The sequence below is a fragment of the Drosophila tropicalis genome, unplaced genomic scaffold (genome assembly GCF_018151085.1).
Source record: "Drosophila tropicalis isolate 14030-0801.00 unplaced genomic scaffold, ASM1815108v1 contig_463, whole genome shotgun sequence".
NCBI lineage: Eukaryota > Metazoa > Arthropoda > Insecta > Diptera > Drosophilidae > Drosophila > Drosophila tropicalis.
Genome location: NW_027172929.1, coordinates 2,010,935 through 2,033,150, shown reverse-complemented (window position 1 = coordinate 2,033,150; position 22,216 = coordinate 2,010,935). Strand labels below are relative to the sequence as shown.

The 22,216-nt window shown below is 38.8% G+C and overlaps 6 protein-coding genes across 9 annotated transcripts in view; 2 read left to right on the top strand and 4 right to left on the bottom strand.

Moving 5' to 3' along the window:
* Positions 1 to 1,038: 1,038 nt before the first annotated feature.
* On the top strand, positions 1,039 to 2,952 carry LOC137574603 (galactosylgalactosylxylosylprotein 3-beta-glucuronosyltransferase P-like). Of its 2 annotated transcripts, none has more exons than XM_068286973.1 (6): positions 1,039 to 1,068; positions 1,177 to 1,447; positions 1,571 to 1,760; positions 1,828 to 1,979; positions 2,392 to 2,682; positions 2,745 to 2,952. In XM_068286973.1, exons 2-6 carry the CDS (start codon positions 1,286 to 1,288, stop codon positions 2,865 to 2,867), a joined length of 918 nt encoding a protein of 305 aa, XP_068143074.1. In that variant the 5' UTR covers positions 1,039 to 1,068; positions 1,177 to 1,285; the 3' UTR covers positions 2,868 to 2,952. The 2 variants fall into 2 exon arrangements, with proteins under 2 accessions (XP_068143074.1, XP_068143075.1); XM_068286974.1 differs by having other exon boundaries at positions 1,046 to 1,068; positions 1,258 to 1,447.
* Positions 2,953 to 4,397: 1,445 nt separating this feature from the next.
* On the bottom strand, positions 4,398 to 7,729 carry LOC137574593 (inactive ubiquitin carboxyl-terminal hydrolase MINDY-4B). The gene is made up of 8 exons (XM_068286957.1): positions 7,634 to 7,729; positions 7,309 to 7,523; positions 7,042 to 7,210; positions 6,366 to 6,431; positions 6,215 to 6,285; positions 5,943 to 6,090; positions 5,813 to 5,884; positions 4,398 to 5,650 (listed from the first exon to the last, which is right to left on the bottom strand). The coding sequence occupies exons 1-8, from the start codon at positions 7,688 to 7,690 to the stop codon at positions 5,093 to 5,095; spliced, it is 1,356 nt and encodes a 451-aa protein (XP_068143058.1). The 5' UTR covers positions 7,691 to 7,729; the 3' UTR covers positions 4,398 to 5,092.
* Positions 7,730 to 8,926: 1,197 nt separating this feature from the next.
* Adck5 (aarF domain containing kinase 5) lies at positions 8,927 to 11,338 on the bottom strand. Its single transcript, XM_068286884.1, has 5 exons — positions 11,027 to 11,338; positions 10,094 to 10,960; positions 9,863 to 10,028; positions 9,441 to 9,784; positions 8,927 to 9,379 (listed from the first exon to the last, which is right to left on the bottom strand). Exons 1-5 carry the CDS (start codon positions 11,036 to 11,038, stop codon positions 9,086 to 9,088), a joined length of 1,683 nt encoding a protein of 560 aa, XP_068142985.1. The 5' UTR covers positions 11,039 to 11,338; the 3' UTR covers positions 8,927 to 9,085.
* Positions 11,339 to 11,498: 160 nt separating this feature from the next.
* On the top strand, positions 11,499 to 14,166 carry wls (Wnt ligand secretion mediator). Its single transcript, XM_068286871.1, has 2 exons — positions 11,499 to 12,965; positions 13,040 to 14,166. The coding sequence occupies exons 1-2, from the start codon at positions 11,657 to 11,659 to the stop codon at positions 13,417 to 13,419; spliced, it is 1,689 nt and encodes a 562-aa protein (XP_068142972.1). The 5' UTR covers positions 11,499 to 11,656; the 3' UTR covers positions 13,420 to 14,166.
* Alg10 (alpha-1,2-glucosyltransferase Alg10) lies at positions 13,973 to 15,804 on the bottom strand. The gene is made up of 3 exons (XM_068286872.1): positions 15,509 to 15,804; positions 14,980 to 15,444; positions 13,973 to 14,910 (listed from the first exon to the last, which is right to left on the bottom strand). The coding sequence occupies exons 1-3, from the start codon at positions 15,659 to 15,661 to the stop codon at positions 14,185 to 14,187; spliced, it is 1,344 nt and encodes a 447-aa protein (XP_068142973.1). The 5' UTR covers positions 15,662 to 15,804; the 3' UTR covers positions 13,973 to 14,184.
* Positions 15,805 to 16,856: 1,052 nt separating this feature from the next.
* IRSp53 (Insulin receptor substrate 53 kDa) overlaps positions 16,857 to 22,216 on the bottom strand; it is a 33,824-nt gene continuing 28,464 nt past the window's right edge. Inside the window, exons 3-13 of one of the 3 annotated variants that reach the window (XR_011032020.1) lie at positions 21,887 to 21,962; positions 21,631 to 21,714; positions 21,467 to 21,528; positions 21,156 to 21,353; positions 21,029 to 21,094; positions 20,722 to 20,970; positions 20,387 to 20,621; positions 19,588 to 20,312; positions 19,378 to 19,529; positions 17,123 to 17,249; positions 16,857 to 16,998 (exon numbers count right to left, since the gene is read on the bottom strand). Coding sequence is in view for 2 of the 3 variants with exons in the window: in XM_068287003.1 (XP_068143104.1) it covers positions 17,616 to 19,038; positions 19,378 to 19,529; positions 19,588 to 20,312; positions 20,387 to 20,621; positions 20,722 to 20,970; positions 21,029 to 21,094; positions 21,156 to 21,353; positions 21,467 to 21,528; positions 21,631 to 21,714; positions 21,887 to 21,962 (3,270 nt within the window). In the remaining variant the exon portion in view is untranslated. Of the gene's footprint in view, positions 17,250 to 17,596; positions 19,039 to 19,377; positions 19,530 to 19,587; positions 20,313 to 20,386; positions 20,622 to 20,721; positions 20,971 to 21,028; positions 21,095 to 21,155; positions 21,354 to 21,466; positions 21,529 to 21,630; positions 21,715 to 21,886; positions 21,963 to 22,216 lie in introns of all 3 variants that reach the window. The other 2 variants (XM_068287003.1, XM_068287004.1) reach the window with 2 other exon arrangements.

The following is a 22,216-nucleotide window of genomic DNA, read 5'->3' as shown; positions in this document are numbered from 1 at the left end:
TTCCCAGCTACTTTAATCTACAAAAATGAAAAACAAATACAAAATTTAACTAAACTAAACTATTCTCTTATTCAACAAATCATATGAAAGATGAAGAATGTCAGCAAGTTTCAGGTTAACCAGGTATTTCAATCATTTTTTATGCAAATGAAACATTTAATAAAATGATACACAAAAACAACGATTTTCTTAACAATTTTAAGCCCAAATATGTTAACAATTATTTCAAATGGCAAGGGCATCAAGTGGATATCCTTTTGCAGGAACAAATGTAAGAAAGGTCCACGACAAAAGCAAAACTAGATCTATTTCATCATCATCATCATCTATCGGCTTGAACTTTCATCTGGCTACTCTCCTGGTTATGTCAAATCTGAAGAGGAGGAGAAGGGAATAAACGTATTTTGGGTTCAAATTCACGACCGTTTGGCCTTCTCCAGTTTGTCCATATGGATTACAGACTAAAGGATCAGCAATCATCTTTCGTTTTGCAGGATAAATTTCACTATTTATACTCTCATCGTAGTTTTGTTTCGATATGAATAGCATTGGATTCAACGAAAGGATCGAACCAAAGTATCCAAAGTGATCCAAGAACTTTCTAGTCAGGACATTAATGAATATGTTTGGTAAGACTAATAAGAGAAGATTGTCAAAAACCATTTACAGCTATGCCATGTCTTAACAATATTAATATTAGATCTTGATATACTACTATATATGTATATGTAGGTATGTCTTAAATGATCAGGAATCTCTCTTATCATGAGATATGGACTGTCGCTTTCAAGTTCATATTTCATTAATTATTAGCAGTTCTTTTTTTTTTTTGCTTTGTCATCTTGTAGTTCAAACAACTTCCGCTTTAAATTTTCATCTTTCTTCTTCTCTTCTGTTATCAGTTGCGAAATGATAAAAGCATTTTCGTGTCAATATTTTTTTGGCACAAGACAATTGCTAGTTACCAGTGTATGTTAACTATAGTTCAAAGAACTAATATAAAATAGCTATTATGCATGATGTATTCTTTCAGTTGAATATGGAAAGTGAAGTGTATAAGGTTGATAGGTGAATATAATAGCAAAACTTTCGGATAATACAGATCAATAAGAATAACTAGGTGTTATTTGAGTGTTTTTATTTGTTTTGCATTTATTTGTTTTTTGTTTTTTTCAGAATCAAATCAAATGTTAACACAAATTAAAAATACAATTGGAATCATCGAATACTGAAATTCATCTATTACATTATATTTAGGTATACAAATGTATATAGACCGATTGCAATGAAGTCACAATATTATAGCTTTGGGAACACAAGCAGCAAAATGGTTCTTGGCAAATCTACCAGAATGTATCTCATCATATTTATAGGAACAGTTCTAATATACTTGCTGCTCCATTGTGTACCCACTTATCTGCCGTCTTCCGATAATAATAACACTGAGGTAATTAATTATACTCTGTGTTTGGAAAGTTTTTTTCGTTGATTAAACATGGAAATACATGGAATAGAATTCTATGAGAGAGTAGTTATAATTGTAAGCTATATTCCCTTTCAATCTTGATAGCCACCGCCTTTGTACATCATTACGCCCACTTATCGAAGACCCGAACAGCTGGCCGAATTGACACGTCTTGGCCAAACTCTGAAGCATGTGAAGAACTTACTGTGGCTGGTCATTGAGGATGCCCATGAATGGCATCCCCTGGTTAATCACATTCTGGATCGCATTGGTGTGCCCTATGTGTATCTCTTGGGTAGGTCATCGAATACGATTATACAATATGAAAGGCAATTGATTGACTTTTTGTTTTTTGTATGCAGCACCCATGCCCGAAAAATATAAAATAGGTTATTTACCACGCGGCGTTTCCAATCGCAATCGTGGTCTCGAATACTTAAGAGCCAATGCCACTGAAGGTGTATTCTATTTCGCTGATGATGATAATACCTATGATATTAGTTTATTCGAAGAGGTGAGAATCGTGGTCATGTGAAATTTGTGTGTATCAGGTGATTAATCACAGGCCTAAAATGTCAACTCAACTCAAAACCAAAGCAAAACTTAACATTGTTCATGACAGACACTCAATCAACCAAAAATGCCAAATGTTGTCTAATCTAAACATTGATATTTTCAAGTATGACATTACTCGGATATATTCATGATCATGATATGTTAGAATCAGCATGAATATAGTTGGATGTCCCTTCATTTTTAAACTGCTTATCATAATTAGGGATATTGAAAACGATGTTCCCTTTATCAAGGGCTATTCCCAGGATCCTGCAAATAAACGTTAAGAATAGAGCTTTGTCCGAGTCAATAGAAATTTCGTGATGTTGGAAGAATTGAGTACTTAATCGAGTATGTCTTTCATTTTATAGATGCGCTATATACAAAAAGTCGGCATGTGGCCAGTTGGTCTACTGACCAGCACTGGAGTTAGTAGCCCAATTTTAAGGAATGGCAAATTGGATGGCTACTACGATGGCTGGATTGGTGGTCGAAAGTATCCTGTTGACATGGCTGGGTTTGCTGTCAGTGTTAAATTCCTTCACGAGCGACCGCATGCCAAGATGCCATTCAAAGCAAGTTTCGAGGAGACTCTGTTCCTTGAGAGCCTCGAGCCGTTGGAGAGTTCAGATATCGAATATCTGGCCGAGGAGTGTACGGATGTAAGTAAATTCGTTGATGTTTTGTTGTTTTTATTGCCATGTTTCTGTTTGGCCCCTTTTAGATTCTCGTCTGGCATACGCAATCTGTAAAAAATGCCCCAGCAACGCCATTCAATGACACACTTCATAGTGATACGAATTTAAAATATTTAGATATGTTACTAGTGCGAAAATCGGACTTATAGTTAGACGTGCATATTCTTAGATCTTATAAAATCTCATTTCCCTTCTTTTTAGTTAAAATTACATAAATAAAATCCATAAATATGACACATTTTGTAATTGGCGTACTTAAACTTGAAGGTGTCGCATTGCTTGTAAATTAATAAAATAATCAACATATTATAGAAAATAGAAAATGACTAAAAGGCAAAGTAAGTTGGCTTAAAGTCAAACATGAAAACTGGTCTGGTAAGTCCTGGTAACAAATGCAGTTCTGATTATTAAGGGCAAACTCCCATGGAACGCCATGATACATAGATAACGTATACGACAAGTGTACACGCATTAAACAGGCAAGGCAATGGCAACTTATTATTACGTATACGCAGTGTGCTCTCATAAGAGTCTTACGTTCCAATGTCATTGACTTTAGTCATAGAGACTTAAGGAGTAAATAGTATTACATTTTAATCACTCTTGGACAATTGAATTATTTTTATTAGTTTAACAATTTGTATGACAAGCATTTAGCATGTTGGTGTATTCTACTTGGATACATAAATATAGTAAGTTAAGCTAATTAATCAATCAATTAGTTAGTTAGTTAGTGAGTTAGTTAGTTCATATGCGTCTAGTGGCTCCAGGCGGCAACATCAAGTCAACTGTCGTTGGATATTCCTGCTCAGTCGCTCTTTAAGATATATAATTCAGACAGAGAGATAGAGAGAGATAAACACACAGAGAGAGAGAGAGAGAGAGGCGTTTTCTTCTTTCTTTTTTTCTCTTTTCTCAGCAGATTTGTGAAAATTTCTTGCATCATTTTTTTCATTTCCTTTTCATAAATTTGCCTTCATTCAATTTTTTTTCTTTTTTTTTTTGTAAGATTTTTTTTACTTTTTCTTTTCAAATATTTTACGTGTATTTACCATCGTCTGTTTCATTCTTTCATCGACTTGTTGATTCATATTTATCTTTTTCAAATACCCATTTTCAATGATTTTTTAACAGTAGAAATCGACAAATCGAAGATTTAATATTCTTTTGACTTTATGTGCTTTTTGTTTGTTTGTTAACTACTAAGCTAGTTGTTGTTGGGTGAGGGGGGAGGAAGAGGGAGGGCTAATACCCTAAAAGCAAGCATTTTATTGAAATACAAGTTTATGCTAAATCGATATGAGACTAGTCGCTTTCGGAATCGCTTTCATTCTGGGCAAAAGATTTAACATAAAACTTTCAACTGCATTCTAAATTATTTGAATTTTCTTTATTTTTTTATATAGAAATTTTGATCAGTGAATAAATTTTTATAGAAATTTCATTATTAATTAAGATCAAGTCGAATCGGACCACCATAACAAATAGCTACATCGAATAAACTTAGTAGATAAGTATATAGAAAGAACTTGATGAGAAATTGTTTATATTATATAGATAAAGAATAGTTAGAAGCATAAAGAAAGGATTTTGCAAGGATATATAAGAAGTTTGGCTTAGCCAAAGTTAGTTTCTTTCTCCTTGGTAATTGAAATTTCAATAAAATCTATATAGATCAAATTCTTAATAAAGGCATCTATAGATCTAAAAAGTTCATTATTAATATATAAGTTTGTTTTTTGGTTTTTGTTTTTCAAGCAAATCTAGTAACTGCTTTTTGAAAGGAGATTAGTGCAAGGAAAAGCCTTTACGGTAAGTAAGTAGGTGCCATTAACTACATAATATGTATTGGTTGGTTTTTTGTTTTGTTTTGTTTAGTTTTTGCCAACTTACTTGTTACCGTTTACTGTTTACTCAGTTTAGGCCTTAAATTGGGTCATTACGCCAAGCATGTCGATTTATATCATAGATCAAGAGACAACATAACAAGCTTACATGCTCATTGAGTTTTTTTTAATTTTTTTTGTTTTTGTAGAAATCAAAAAATTTCAACTAATTCGAATATTGAATTCAGTAACATAAAAAAAAATACCTTTCGAAACTAGATGAATGCGATGCCAATTAGAGTTGAATATATAAAAAGTAAAGATGTAATCTCTTGACATATATTATTTTTGGTTTTGGCATCGATCCTACACAACCACCTGACTTGCTTTACCTACATATGTATATATATATACTATTGATACTATATGAACCTGGATTCAAACTGTATTTCTTTATCTTGTGTGTGTGTGTGTGTATTAGGACCATTCCATTAAGTTTTTTTTTGGTTGTTGCTTTTTTGGTTTGGGTTTTTGTCATTCTAGCCATTCTACTGTGTGGTACTAAAAAGATAACTCAACATCGATGGCTGCACGTGAAAGCTTATAGTTGCCTCTTCCCACTTGGTATGAATCAAGCGCTGCAATGGCGTATTCAGCGTTGACTCCTCCTTGCCGACGGCGACAGTATCGTTGCCACTGCTAGTGCCACCAGCACCACCACCAACACCGCCGCTAGCGCCAGCCGAACCAACACCGGCAGCACCAACACCACCACCACCACCACCACCAGCAGCAGCAGAAACAGGCAGCTCATCCTTGTTGGCCGTTTTGCCCGACAGCGAGGTACTATCCGGTGTGATTGGTTGCCGCTCCAACATGACCAATGCTTGCTCATTGTATGTACGATTATCGATGGTCATCAATATCTGATGACCCGAACAGCTATAATAATTCACATCGAAACGTGATTCAGCATGATAGTTTCGCAATAGATCCGGATTTTTATTAAAGATGACACCATAGTGGCCCGTACAGCTGGTTATCCAAATGGGATAATTTGGAGTTTTCAGACGTGACCCCGGCTGACGGGATTGATTGACAGCGGCCTGTTCTTGGCAAAAAAAAAAAAAAAGGAAAGAAAAAAACAAACAAAAAACGCAAAGCAAAACAGATGGAAAGAAACAAAAAAAAAAAAAACTCATAGGTTCACGATAAAATATTGATAAATATTTAATATTATAAAGTTCCATTTGTGTTTTTCTACTCACACTGGACGATTCGATATCCCAGAGAAGCAAACCGATCATGCAACGCTTTAATACCCCATATTGTGGCACAGCCTGCAACGAGTCCAAGATGGCCAACAGCTTCAGACTGAAAGTTGGAGACATTACTCACATAACTACTCTCATCGCCCACATTAATCACGCCATTGTGTATATAGGGCGTGGCACGACCAGTCAGCAATAGTGTCACAATCATAAGAGAGCCTTCCTCGTGATTGCTCATGGTCAAAGGTGACTTTGAATCCAAATCAGTTCGCACCCTGAATAAGGTTTGAGGTTTGATCGAAGAAGAAACAGAAACAATGTAAAATATTGAAAACTGATTTTAAAATATTCATTTGGGGACACTTCTCTATACTCAAGAATCGTCAGACATCGTCTTACTTTCCCATCGATCGTGTAAGAACGGCGCTATAAAGAAACAGCAATGTCCCCGGTGTCTCCTCCTCTGAAAACTTTTTAAGTGATTTATGTTGGAAATCTTTGAAACAACAACAACAAATTTTGTGTGAAATTCAAATTTGATGTTTCTTACGTATTTAAAATTTCGTTTTATAAAATGCTCCAGTTCATCATTGGGCGATAAGGTAAAGACATATAGCTGCAAGTAGAGGGGAGGACAAATTATATAGCAAAATGGATTGGACAGAAAACCAAACACCAATAGATATCCTTCCTAAATTAATGTCTTCCACTATGCAAATACCTCTCTTAATACCCCCAACTAGATAGTCATTGAAATTATCCTGCAATTCCTTTAAATACTCGTACTGAAAGTCAAGTACAAACTAACTACTGAGCCTAAAAATCTAGATATTGTGTTTCAAATCAATCAACAATCCTTTGAAATATCAAAAAACGTAGGAAAAACATTTTGAAATTTTATATTTAATAAACAAATTTGAGAAAAAACTTCTTCAGAAATTTCGAATCAGGATTTTTATGATTTTATAAAAAAATTAAGAAACTATATCGAGTATATAATGTTTGCCTTAAATTTGATCAATTTTTTTGATGAAAATAATATACAAAAATGAAATTCCGAAAACTAATTATTGAATTTTATTGTACAAATTCGTTTAATGTTAATAAAGAACTTAAAATTTTTAAAATAAAATCATTTCAGAGCCAAAATATATATGTATATATATCTATTTATTTGTGAAGGTGGCCAATAAATCAATAGAAATTGCATAATTTTCATTACTAACCTTCTCGGTGACCGAGTCATGAAAATAGCTGGCACTATGATCCACAAACACCTCATCCTCTGAGGGTAATACCATGGTAACCTTTCCTTTGTCCGAAATTGTGCGCATTATCTCAACCAAAGCACAGAAAAGAGCCTCTCGTTGCATCTCGGCAGTGGCCAACAGAGGGCTATAGGGAATAAGTAGACACACACACACACACAGATTATAGATTACAGATTTTCGATTCGCAGACGGAACAGAATGGTAAGGGAACGGATCACATACTCGGTCATGGAGGCAGCCCGATTTGTCTTTCGTGCGAAAAGCAAATACTTGAGTACAAATCCCTGGACAACAGAGAGCAGACCACGTGTGGCATTGCGCGGTGAACGCAGTCCATAGGCCAATTCCTCTTTGGGTGCACCAAAGATAAAGGATGTCTGTAGCCATTCAGCTCTCATGGGTATGGCTGATGTGCCAAAGACAAGATTGCGTAGTTCCTAGAAAGCGTTGAGAAGCGTTGGGGATCACAGTTAATGAGATGTGGCATGGCGTAGAGAAAAAGATTGTTATTGTTGTGGTGACGGGCATGACCGGTACAGCCAATTACCGTGGCCAATTCAGCGGTTATGGGTGTGCCACCCTGCGTGATAAACTCCTTATTCATTGCTCCTGCTAATTTCTATTTCCGCTCGTAGAACTTTTTACTTTTGCACCGCTCAGCGATTCGTCGACAAATGACTTTCTCACAATGCACAGAATTTGGTCCTGGCTCCGGCTAACCTGCCAGTCAGTTAGTCATTCAGTCAGTCAGGCAGCCAGTTTGAGGCATTTCACACTTCAGCATGGATTTTTAATTTCATATTTTAGTCGTGCAATGCCAAAATGACAATGGGCATAAAACAATCAAAGTAAGCAAATAACTAACTTGGCTTTATATGGATAAGAAATTTGCAATTTAGAACCCATTGTACTAAATACGGGGTACGGGGGGTGTAGGTGTGGAGGTGGTTTAGACTTGGAGGGTCGTTTGCTTGCTTCCTGCTGCTGGGCTGGTTGCTGGTTGGCTTGTCTGTCTGTCAGTCAGTCAGTCAGGGAAAGTAACTTTAAATGAAATTGAATTGAATTTAGTTCTGTGTGAGGCACACGAAACTCGAAAAAGTGAAAGTGTTACGTTACAGAATACAAAAAAAAAAAAAAAAATGTGTGGGTTGAAATATGAGGCGGGGGAGGTAGGGGGAGGGTAATAGTATATTCCACATACAAGGATATGCATATGTATATGATATGTAATATAATGCACATGATTTTCTTGTGATTTCGTTACTTTTTTTTTTTTTTTGTTTTTGGCATGTTTTGGTGGAAGCTCACACACACACATACACGTATACATGTAAATCCAACCGGAAATATGTAGTTGACGCCCATTTGTGCCTATTTTCGTAATATTTCGGAATGATGTCAACAGCAACAGCAACAGAAACAATGGCTAGCGATTCTAGCCACCACTCCGTATCCACCTCCATATTTTTTTTTTTTTTTTTTGACAGTTGTTATCCTGATTGATTTGTTGTGTTTTTTGAGAGCTCTAAATAGAAGTGGTTAACCTTGGATCATGTGTCATCTGCAATTTAATTACAATGCAACAAAAAATGACAGGCAAGTTCATTCATTTAAATTGCAAAATATTCATATACAAATTTCATCTTTAATATATGTAAATAGTATTAAATATTAAATAAATAAGGCCTTCAAGGTTTATTATTTTGGAATGAATAACAAAATATACACAGACACAATGAATGCCTCTTATTTTTTCTATTATTCAACAAATTGTGAGTGTAAATATGTGTTAGGATAAAAGAAAAATGCTACAGATTCAATATTATCATAATTTGAAAAATGCCTCAAATCTTATGGTTTTATTGCTTGCAGTTCAGTTCTTTTAACATAACACACATAAACACATCGGTAAACTAAAATTTTGCTACTTTAAAACCAATAAAACTGTATAAATACGACAAAGACAGAGAGACAGGTGTAACATATTGTCCGACAATGATTATTGATCAAAATGATCGGGATTAAGTAAATCTTGCATTATTGTTTGTGCCGAAGCTGGAGCACGGCCCAGCAGGTAGAGCACATTGAAATACCAATTGATTAGCTGCATCTTAAAGGCTGTCAACCACATGCAATATTCAAAATGAATGCGATGACATAGCCAGCGAACATATTGAATGGGCGATTGATTATTGTAAAGGCAACGTTGGGCATAGCGAGCCATGATACGAGGACGATCCACAACATCGCCATGCTGATGGCTAATGGCACGCACCGTGTTCAGATTACGAACCTGGAGAGTATTAATGTTGTATAATTTGCAAATGCATTTCAATTGCTCTATTATCACTCACCACAAAGAGCATGCTGCGTGGCATTTCTTTAAGGGTACCCATAATCAATTCAAAATTCTTTTTAGCCACCATTTGCATGTATTCAATGTCTTCCTGATTCAATTTACTGCGTATACGTCCGCCTCGAATGCGTATGGGCTGCTGAAAGAGAACTTCGGCAAAGCGCATATAATCAGCAATGCCAATCTTTTCAGCTGCCGCCTTCATTTTGGCTTCATTGCGTAAAACAGTGGCTTCCCAGAATTCGCACAGCGGCCCACGTACTTGGGCTGGTAGTTCCTCATATAGGCCATGATCTAGCAATATTATATCCGCTCGTCCTTTGTCATTTGGACGCACAAAAACTTAATGATGAGAAACAAATACAAAATTAAGATATATATATATATATTGACAAGTGTCATGTATCAAAGATAACTCACTATTGCCGGGATGGGGATCGGCATGCACGAATCCGCTATAAAAGATTTGTTCGGAAAACGTTTGAAACAGTTTTACATCAATGTCAAGCAAACTGAGATTCTGCGCCTTTATAGATTTTATATCATTTATCTTACAGCCATCCATCCATTCCAGGGTGAGAACTCGCTGGTTAGGGTAATTGTACAAAAATATATATGATTTCTGAAGATTCTACTTAGTTTTGGACTCACCGTTTTCGTATGGGACCAATGGACTTGGGGCACACGTACAAAATCAAATTTCTTTAAATCGTTGGCGCAACGTTCTGCATTTTTACCCTCTTGGACAAAATTCAACTCTTGGACAAGATTCTTGCGCAAATCGTTGAGAATCCAACCAAAATTGTAGTCCTTGAAGAAAAACTCAACAATGTCCTGTAAAAATATGATGGTACCCAGATCGCTAATGAAACGCTTTTGCAGATCATTATATTGGACTTTCACTGCCACCTGCTCACCATTGGGCAGCTTGGCCTTGAATACTTGAGCCAAACTGGCAGCAGCCACAGGCTTATAATCAAAATCTACATAGATCTCTTCGGGCATCAGACCAAAATCTTTTTGAAACACTTTTTGAACATCGGACGATGGTGTGGGCAGGCAGCTGTCCTGCAATTTGGACAATGTCCTTGTGTACTCCACTGGCAATATGTGATTAATGGCGGCGAATCCTTGACCAACTTTAATATAGAGTCCACCATTCAGCAGACATGTCTCTAGCAGACGATCGGCACTCTTTTGATGCAACGCCTTCAGTTTGTTCTCATATTGCACATCACTATCGTTAAGGAGCATATAATCGACTGCTATCAGGCTAGCTGTCTTCAAGGAACGCACAAAGCGCACAGCAGCTCCACAGTAGGTGAACTCATTTACCAGACCATCGTAGGCAATGGCTCCGCTACCCAATGCCAATAAACTGAATCGTGCAATGGGCAATGAACGCCAGGAACTGCTGTCCTGCTTAGAGCTTTGATGGACAACATATCGTTGGCTCTGGAACCGGCGACGAGATAAACTCCTACACAAATATTGCCGATTGAAGAGTAATCGCAGTTGCTGCAAAACAGGATTTTCAGTTTTTGTTAGATAAGGATTTAAGGGCAACATATGGAGGGTACTTACAAGTGCTTGCATTATCAACCTTGGTCTTTGGTCGAGGAACGGTTTTTGGACGCCGGACCGAGCGGACACCTGTTATCATTATTATTTGTTTTCCTGTTAGCATATGGTTATGATGGCAGTCTGGGCACATTATTTTTACCAAGAATATTTTAGGTTCAATTCTACATTTAATTTTACACAAATGTACATAATTTATAATAAGTTTGTTTTGTCACATTCTCATTACACCTACTTAAAGCGCTTTTGGACCATTTGAAAATCGTGTCAGCAGCTTATTGTAATATTAAGTAATGAATAAGAAAAACTAAATTGCATTTTATGAATTTTTCTACATTTCACGTTAGAACGGATTAAAACAACGTTGAGTTAGATGGAGCCACAGTGTGATGCGTTAGATGCCATTAAGTGATTTCATTACGTCAATCAGTGTATATCGATAATTTTAACCATCCCTAATTCTGTATACGAACGCCGCTTTGTTGTTGCTTTTGCGGTGCGTTTGAAGTTTTTTTTAGCAGCCGTCTAGCAGATTGTTTACATTATTTTACCTTTTTATACGGCATTTACAACAAGCAGAGGGCGTTGCTTATCAATCTAGTCTAGAGTACTGGTCTCTACATTGAAGTCGCCATGTCGGGCACAATTCTGGAGAACCTAAGCGGACGAAAGTTGTCCATATTGGTGAGCATTTTGCTGCTATGTCAAGTGCTTTGCTTCCTTCTGGGTGGCATTTTTGCCCCAGTGCCGGCGGGTCATTTAACCATCTTGGGTTCATTGTGTCGGGAGAATCATGCACGTCAAAACGATACCAACTTCTTTCTATACTCGCGCGGCGATGGTGCCTGCAAGCAGGTGACGAGTGAGGAGGTGGATGCGGACTCTCTGAAGTTGGCCAACCAAATTGTACATGTCTTTCAATTGCCGCTGCCACGAGAAAATAAGATTCTCGACTATACCCGCTGGCAACAGAATCTCATTGGAGTCCTGCAAGTGGAATTTGGCTACGACTCTTCACCAGAGTTGCATGAGCCGGCCAAAGAACTACAGTTAACGATCGACATGCGCCTGGCATACCGCAACAAGGACGATGCAGACAACGATTGGAAACTTTACGCTCACAGCCTAGAGCATCGTTATCTAGACTGCGACACTTCTCATGTTGGGCCCACGGAGACACTCTACACATGCGATATGATACCGCTCTTTGAACTCGGTGCCCTGCATCATAGCTTCTACTTGTTGAATCTTCGATTCCCACTGGACTCGCCGAAGCAAATGAATTTGCAATTCGGTCACATGCACGATCTTACCCTAACAGCCATACATCAGAATGGAGGATTCACCAAAGTGTGGCTATTCCTCAAGTCGGTGCTGTTTCCCTTTGTGGTTGGCATTATGGTATGGTTTTGGCGACGTGTTCATCTGTTGCAAAGATCTCCTGCCCTTCTGGAGTACATGCTCATCTATCTTGGTGGTGCTTTAACTTTTCTAAATTTGCCATTGGAGTATTTAACATTGGGTCTAGAGATGCCCTATATGCTACTACTGAGCGATATCCGACAAGGTATATTCTATGCTATGCTGCTCTCCTTTTGGCTGATATTCGCCGGCGAACACATGCTCATCCAAGATTCGGGCAACAAGTCAACCATACGATCACGCTACTGGAAGCATCTGTCGGCCGTAGTTGTGGGATGTGTATCGCTTTTCATCTTTGACATTAGCGAGCGTGGTGTGCAACTGCGCAACCCGTTTTACTCCATCTGGACAACACCCCTGGGAGCCAAAGTGGCAATGGGTTTCATTTTTCTTGCTGGTGTTTCGGCGGCCATTTACTTTCTGTTTCTCTGCTTCATGATATGGAAGGTGTTTAAGAACATTGGCGACAAGCGCACTTCACTGCCATCCATGTCACAGGCTCGTCGTTTGCATTATGAAGGTAAGAACACAGAAGAAGTAGCTTTACTTGTCTTTTTTATCTACCGTGGCTTTACTTTTTGTAATCTTCTCCAGGACTTATCTATCGGTTCAAATTTCTTATGCTTGCCACCCTTTTGTGCGCTGCTCTAACTGTTGCCGGCTTTATAATGGGTCAAATGGCCGAGGGGCATTGGAAATGGAACGAACATATTGAGATACAATTGACCTCGGCCTTCCTCACTGGCGTGTATGGCATGTGGAATATCTATATATTTGCATTGCTCATTTTATATGCCCCCAGCCATAAACAATGGCCATCTATGCATCACAGTGATGAGACTACGCAATCAAATGAGAACATTGTCGCTTCGGCGGCCAGCGAGGAAATTGAATTTAGCCATTTGCCCTCAGATTCGAATCCCAGTGAGATATCCTCTCTTACCTCATTTACCCGCAAGGTGGCCTTCGATTAGGCTTTCAAATCCGCAAGACACAATCGCTGGCTTTCATCATAGAGACAAAGGAGTAGGAGGAGAAGGAGGAAAAGGAGGAGCTGTGTGTAGGTTAACCTCAGCTCGAAACGCTCAAAGTGTGTGCTCATTTTTTGTATTAGTATTAGCATTTTCTTGCCTAGTTTAACCATTTGATCTATGTAGGATTTATAAATCAGAATTTTAGATTTTCTTTGCATGCTCAAAGTATATCTACAACCCATAAGTAAATATATATTTATGTATATATCTATACATACATATATATTCAACTGATATTTATCGGCAGTATTATCTATTCAAGTCTCTTTTACACTAGCTAAGTAAGTTTTTCTACTTTTACATACAACATCATCCGTCACTCTCAGTCAAAATTACATGTTTCACAGACCACAACAAAAAAAAAAAAAGCCAATATTTCAAATGTTTACTTAAATATAAATATATATATATATAGAATTTTCATAAAATGATACATCTTTCACTTTTTGGAATACGGAAAACATGGAGATTGCAAGACAACAATGCGACAAAATTCGTAAAGGAATATATATATTTTTTTTTTATCAGACTGTATTATAAGTTATTTAATTAACTACCTTTTGACTGAGAACGATTTCAACATACATATATCTACTATATATATAGAAATATGTAGACATAAACGTAGAGCAATTTCTCTCAAGTAGCAATGCAACGAATAAAGAATAAAAGCAATTCAATAATTGACATCGTGATTCTGATGATTTACCAAATGATTCTCTGCGGTGTACGATAGTTTTCCCAATAGAATTCTTTGGTGAAATATATATAAAAGGTGGCCACATTCAGCATTAGATGCACACCCAATTCCAGCCACTCTGCATGTCCCTTGCGTGTGGGTCGCGTATTCAGTCTAAAGATTATGTATGGCACAAGGAAATATCGCACCTCTAGTAATCGCTGGAAGCACAGAACAAGTACCAAGCTTAGGGGAAACATCAGCAGAAAGCTATCCGGCATATGACGCAATCCACAGCCCAACATGGTCAAGGCAATGAGATAGGGCAATGCCATGGCATAACGGAACCACCAGATTCGTCCATACAAACGACTCCAAACATAGAAGGTATAATGACGATTATCGGCCAGCAGATACGGATGGACCACTGTATTAAAATGTATCACCAACACAATGGCCACCAATGCCAGGCCAGAGAGTAGTATATGTCGACGCAGCAGCTTAAGGGCCGTTACCAATTGACGAACCGTGTTGGTGATTCCAAAGCCGGCAGCGAAGATGGCAAAATAGAAAATCTGCGGCAAATTTATGGTGGCCTCATGGGCACTTTTATCGCCAACCACAATGGAACCATTGATGAAAATGAAGCCGACAAATGGCAATATGATGGAGGCATAAAAGCAGCATTTACCCAAAATGCGTAGAATACAATTGCACAACAGTTGCGGGCTGGCGAGAATTTGCGTCCAAAGCTGTCAAATGGAAAAAAGTTTGCAAAAATTATATTATGCCAAATTAGTCTATAGCAGGACTTTAAGAACCTCTGATCCCAGCAATCTAAATCGATGTCTACGACGTGTTTTCGCAGCCTCCTGAACAAATGTTTCCAGCACTGTGATCCCACAACCCATGCATACCCAAACAATATTCGTTTGGCGCATCAATACACTGGCAGCGCCCCACACAGCAGCCGGCAAATGAGCCTCCTGTTGCCAATAGTTGTAGAACAGCAGTACCATGGTCAGGGACAGTGTGTCCGTGTAGTAGAGATGATTAAAGAAATATAACGGCGGCAGGACTGCCAAAGTTATGGCCTCATGAGCTGCATACGAGTTGCCACCGATGCCGGCCAGAGAGCGACGTCGAATTTTATATAGCAAAAGTATATTGATACCGGCACCAGTTAGGCTGAGTAGACGCAGTCCAGTTACCGTACAGTAGTTCAACGGACTTAATACCAGTGCAATTAGATAGAGCCCGGGAAAAGTGGTTATTTTCGAATCCCACTGTGGGAGAAACGATCCATTTATTATGCCGGCTCCATGCATTCGGTGACTCGGCGGTACTTACCACATCGAATTGCTTGCGACAAAAAGCCAAGCCCTGTGGTATGTGGAACTCCTCATCAATGATATAGTCCGAGGTGCTGTTGACACGTAGAAACAGCGGCAGGGAGTACAGCACGAATCCAATGGGAAGGACAATTTTCCAGGATCCGTGCATGATTGCAGATTTAGCTCAGATCTTCTTTATTGTGTTTTGCCTCGTGGCTTAGTTGTGCATTTTGTACTTATTTATATTATTTAAAAAATACTTTTGTTTGTTTACTACCGCTCAACATTCTTAAAGCTCTTGCTTGGAACCTGTTGCCGGAACCAATGAACCAGTAAACTTAGCACTGCCAAGTTCTAAAGGCCCAATTTTCGTCGTTATCTCTCCCAGCTAGCATCAAGCAATGCACGGTATCTCATTCGATTGGGCATAAAATAATCTACATATGGGCGATGTTTAATCAAAATCTACTGAGCAGTTTTTGAGAAATTCGCAAAAGAAAATTGAAAAATAATGAAGATGGCAGTTGGTGAATAACGATATGAAAGGGCACGGTGATCGATGTATCGTTAACTCAAACTTAACATCGTCGCTAACTTTACGGACATCACATATACATATATAAGTTAGGGCTGATTTAGGCCGCTTGGAGAATTTGAACTTTTATGTTGCATACTTTTTAGGTACATGTACATATTTCATAATTCAAGGATTCCCACTTTTTGAAAACCCAGACCATTGAGAAATTTCTAATTGGATCATGCTTTAATATTCGTGATAGCTAAAACTAAAGTGTGGAAAAAAGTTATTTGTATTAATATATTGGAGTTATAACCAATTTAAAAACTTAACTAATTTAACCCGATTTTTAAAAAAATTGGGATTAACATTGACAAAAAATTTAATTCTCTATTAAATTCAATAGCTTTCACATATTTCATTTTATTTTTATATCAATTTTCCATTTTATTCAGCATAATAATTGCATATACATTTCGATGTGACCTTTAACATACAAGTACCTAAAAACATATATAATTCTTTAACAAACAATACAGCTTAATGACTATTACAATAAAAAAAAAAAAAAATGATTTAAAAAAAAATTAAAAATCCAAACCCAGTGCAAAACTGGAACTAGTTAAGGCATTATATTGCATATAATGTATGTAATATATATATTTGTTGGTATGTATATATCGTATATATATAAAATATTACTGTAGACACGTTTAATAAAATATTCGTTTAAAGTAGATCGATATATCTATGTATATATGTATGTATATAGAGCTTCTAATTGATACAATTTCTGAATGTTTTGCATTTGTAATCAAGTGTAGTATGTCAATTGTATTTTTTAATCTTTTGTGTGGCTGAAGTTTGGTCATAATTGAAACTCCACCTTACGCTGTCGTTGCTACTTGTTAACGCTTCGATAGATCATTGGAGCGGAGCGATCGTTTGTCTTGGTGTGACGCAATTTCACAGTGGCGAACTGGGAGGCTCTGCAAAGATTGTTAAGCGAATGGACGAAATTGTGTGCAATGGAATGGATTAATGGTTCTTCCCCCTTTCGGATACACAATTTCGGCGCTGGCAGCACTTATAAATAGCTATTTAAGTACTTACAGATACAAATAATTAAGTGTGGATTCGTTGGAACATGGGGAGCGGAGTTTAGGGACATTAGCTTGTATTTTTTTTTACTTTTTACATGTAATCTATTGAAAAATTGCGATATACGCCACGTCGCCTGCTAAAAAAAAAAAAAAAAAAGAAAACAAAAATGAAAACAGGATAATTACATACATACACTCATATATTCTCTGTGGCATAAATCTAAGTTGCAAAATAAAATCCAAAAAAAAAAAAAAAAAAAAACTCATGTGCACAACAAGAATGAAACATTTTGCTCTCTCACATTTTGTCAAGTTTAGTGATTATTTGGAAAAAAAAAAAAATTTCGAACATGCAGAAATTATAGAAAATATTTTCCTCCCCAGTTGCTTATTAGACATGCATTAGCTCCCCCTCTCCCTCTCCCTTTCTCTCTCTCTCTGCGCGTTTTCTTCTCTGGTAAGAAAACACCGAAACTAAACTCACTCGATCTTGAATTTTTACATCATTTCAATTTGGCACTCGATGACTTTTGTCCTGGCATGCCATGTTGTTGTTGTTCCTGATCCCAGAAATCATACCAGGGGCCGTAGCTTTTGTTGCCCGTATGCAATTTGGAGTTACGCTCCAATGTGGTACTTTTGTGATGGCTGTTGTTGTTGATGTTGTTGTTATTGCTGGACGACGACGATGACTTAAGAAGGCGGGTACGTGGCAATATTGTGGCTGTTGGAGCACCTGAATTGACATTGGAATTGCGTGTCAGTGTGCTGCTATCCTGTTCCTTGGATAAAGATTTCTTTAGCGTATTCGTCGCTGTGGTCGATGTGGATGAGCGAAATGTATGAAATTCCATTTGTTGATGTTGCTGCTGCTGCTGCTGCTGGTGATGATGACGTGCCCGCAATTTGTCATCCTTGCGCACCAGATGATCATTGATCACAATGCAATCGTAGGGATCGGAGCTAGTTGACTTTAATTCCGCATCGGATTCATCATCCTCACTGGTATAGTATTGCTTGAGTATATCCTGTCGTTTAACTGTCTTCATAACCAAACCATGTCCATGTCCAAGGCCACCATGGCCACCGCCACCACCGCCGCTGCCGCCATTGGTCTTTGATATTAGATTGTCATCGAAAAAGTTATTAACATCGCTTAGTTTGAGTGTGCCTTGTTCATCGCTTTCGCCCTCATCTGTTGAATGTGGTGGAAACTGTGGTTTTGATCGACTTAGGGTATGCGATTTCGACTGCTGTTCCCTCTGTTCCTCTCTGGGCTCCTCAATATCAATCTCAATGGTCTTCATGATCTTCATGCGGGATTTGGGCGTATAGCTGCTTCTCTGTTGCGATTGTTGTTGTTGTTGTTGCTGCTGCTGTTGCTGTTGCTGCTGTTGCTGTGGTGCCTGACTTATGCCATAGATATTCTCATCATCATCACCATATGGCTCGGTGCTAGTCAAACTATCCTTGCGAACAATGCTACGTTCTCGTTTCTCTTGCGATGAATTGGAATTATGCGATTTGGTCAATGTACCATTTCGTTCCTCATTTGAGCGTCTCTCCAGCTCCAGTTCCCTGTCGCGTAACTCATCCAAATTGGGTGCCGCAACAAGATCACGATGCTGCCACAATGACATGCCAGCCAATATATCCTCACCGCTGCGTCCACCACCGAATTTCCAAAACGATTTCGTACGCTTGAGGCCAGCACTCGATGCCTGGAGTATCTCATCATCGGAGGCAATCAGATCATAGCGCATCTTACCTGCACCACCGATGCCAGCGCCACTCTGCCGGCTCAAGCGGTGCAAACTCTTGTCATCGATTTGGCTGTCCACGCTATTGCGGAAATTCCTATTCAATGTCCAAGATGCCACATCCCTGGGCACTGTATGGGTATGCGAATTGGTATCGGCGCGTCGTCTTTTTTTATTTATTTGTTCATTTTTTTTTTTGATCGCAATGATTATTTGGTGTGGAAATGGTGTGGATAGTTCGTAGTGGGTAGTTTGGGTTAGCACACAAAAACAAATGCGGCGATAATGCAGGGTGGGCGGTGGATAACATACAAAATTACATAGCAATACATGAAATTAAAGGGTATAAAAAAAAATAAATAAAAGAAAGCAAAGAAAAAACAAAAAGAAATTAAATTAAATTAAATTTTCAAATGCAAGCCAAAAGCTGAATGCTAAACATAGATACATTTTAGTGACAACTAAAAAAAAGAGAAGAGAAGAGGAGAGAAATGAAAATTCCTACCGAATTGGTACACGTTGGGTGGCCGGCTCCTCATCTGAGTAATCAACCTCCGGCTGTGGTGGTGGCTCATTGGCGAAACCGCTGTCATTGCTGCTATGAAGTGAAGTCTTTGCTGCAACTCCAGATTTGCCCGATGGATGGCTCATCGAAGACTAAGGAGAGGAGGACGATTAGAGAGCGAATGAATGAAGATGATGCTGCGTTACCCACCTGGACACCATTTAGTAGCTTCTGCTTACGCCGCTCAACAGCAGCTGGCACTCCATTGGTGGCACAAAAACTCTGCGAGCTATTTAACATGCGTGACGTTTGACTTTGTTGCTGCTGCTGCTGTTGGCCACCATTTGGCACTGGAGCCGGCAATGTGGGTGGTGGACCAGGACGTGGATTGCCACCACCGGAACTGACGCCACGATATTTCTTCTGCTGTTTAATGGTATCGCCAAACATACGTGTAGGCGAAGACGACTCCTCTGTGCTGTGATTACGACGACGACGATAGGTTGCCGTCTCACTTTCCTCGGACATGTATTGATGCTGTTGCTGCTGCTGCTGATCATGATAGCTTCTTAGGCCACTGGATGAGGCGCCATTGCGCTCATAACTCATGTGCATATTCTCATAACGGCGTCCAGCTCCAGACATGGCCAAACTACCTAGTGGCACAAGCTCACCGCCGCTTTCCGCATTGGTATAGGCAACTGGGAACCAGCCAAAGTGTTGAGTCCTCAAATTCTCACCGAATTGCCAGCCCTTGGCCTTTCCGCCAACCAAAGCAATGCGATCGCCTTCTTCGAAGGATAATTGATTCTCACCGGAGGGCATATAGGCATACAATGCCTTAACCAAGGGACGTTGATCGCCACGCTCATGATCACGATCACGATCATCGCTAAGCTGTGTCAGTTGCTCCTCAATAATTTTGTGTTTATTGCCTGTGTGTGTGCCAAGAACAGAGTCATTAGAATATATCCATGTCTATATATGTATATGTATGTATATATATTACCCGTCATTGGACCTGTGCCAACCAATGCCAAATTAAAATCGGATTTGGCGCGTGGCAATGAATTCTGGGCATAATGGGCCGATCCTCCACTGCTGCCACCCAATATTCCGCCCAAATTCTCACGCTCATGCAATGTACGCATATCGCCGTAGGGGGCATCGATGCTGCGTGATTTCTTTAACTGGGCGCCATGGTTTTGACCCTGATGATCATCGTCCACATCTTTAATACGCTCCTGGGAACATAGAATTGAGAGGCAAGCAAAATGGTTAACAGAGTTGTTAGCGCTCAATCAACTGATGATCATGATGATGATAATGATGATGATGACTCACCAATCGTCTGCTGTTATTATTATTGTTGTTGTTGTTGTTGTTGCTGCTGCTGCTATTGTTATTGTTGCCATAGCCGCTCTCGTATGCGGCCGGCGGAATGATCTCACGAGAAGCAGCAATTTCTTGCCAATTTTCAAAATTATTATCAATTACTGTTTTTCCGGTGGTATGATAGGCCATCCAATGTTTGGCTATCGAACACTGACGCTCCAAGACAAAGCCATACCGACGACGCTCCTGTGTCATGGCCTGCAAAAGAAAACCGAATCAAAACCAAACCAAAAGGGTAATCTCAAACTATACTCACATTCTTATAGCTTTGATCGCAAAACACATCCAGTTTCTTTTTCTGATCCTCCAGCAGTTGCAGACTCTACAATGAAATGAATAATATTAAATGAAAATCATCGGCATCTGCTTTACGGGTCACTCACCCTAAGCTCCTTCTCGGTATTCTCGGGTGTGGCCTTTTTCTTGCGCTGCTTTTTCATTGTGGAGACGGCCTTCTGGTAGCTCTCCATGCGCACTTTGTGCTGCTGCAGAAATTTCTTTTGCTCATGCTGCACGACTTTTGTGTCCTTCTCAAGATTTGTCTCCAATGGCACCAATAGATCAACATAGAAGGCCTTCAGCTAATCAACGAGAAATCGAACGAAACAAGCCAGATATAATCATAATACTATCAGCTATTAGATCAACTAAGATCCATATTCTAGCATCGACAAATATTTTTCAATGTACTTACAATATTCATCTGTTGCTCCTGTATCTCTTTGTTAACATTCACAACGCTCATCAAAGCTGAACCTGTTGAATGAATGAAAGTGGCAAGAGTTAAAACCATGCATATGGATTTAGTGCTACATTTATTCCCAGCACCACCTTCTCCCTACTCCGTGTGGGTCTTACCAATATCGCCCGTTCCGCTTTGCTGGGCGTTCATTGCAATCTTTGCCAATGCTTCATTGAATAGACGCGAGGCGGTTGCAGCACCTGTTGTGGAATGAAAATGGCACGAAAATGCATTGCAAATTAGTTAACTGTATAGAGTACACACACACACAGACACACACACCCAAGATGCAGGTGTGTGTCTTTGTATGTGTTTGTGTGGTCAATTATTTAAATGATAGATGCTTACTAAAAAATATGCTCATATGCTTACCATGCAATGCCTTGAGGTAACTTTTGCCCGCTGCGATTAGTTGCCTTGCACCCGGATTGAAACGATCGAGTATATTCTGTAAAACGATCAAAATGAGAAAGATTGATCAAGTTGTTGATACACACACACACACACACACACACACACACACACACGATGGATCATTACATTATGTATGAATAGGTTAACAGATTGTATTGTATTTCAAAAACAAATTAAAACTAATTTATGAGTGGACCAACCATTTGTCTCTACTGCTACTACTTGAATTCAATTTCATTAAGACTTTCCAAGTGGTGTGTGGTTGTCGTAATGTGTTTTTTTTTTGTA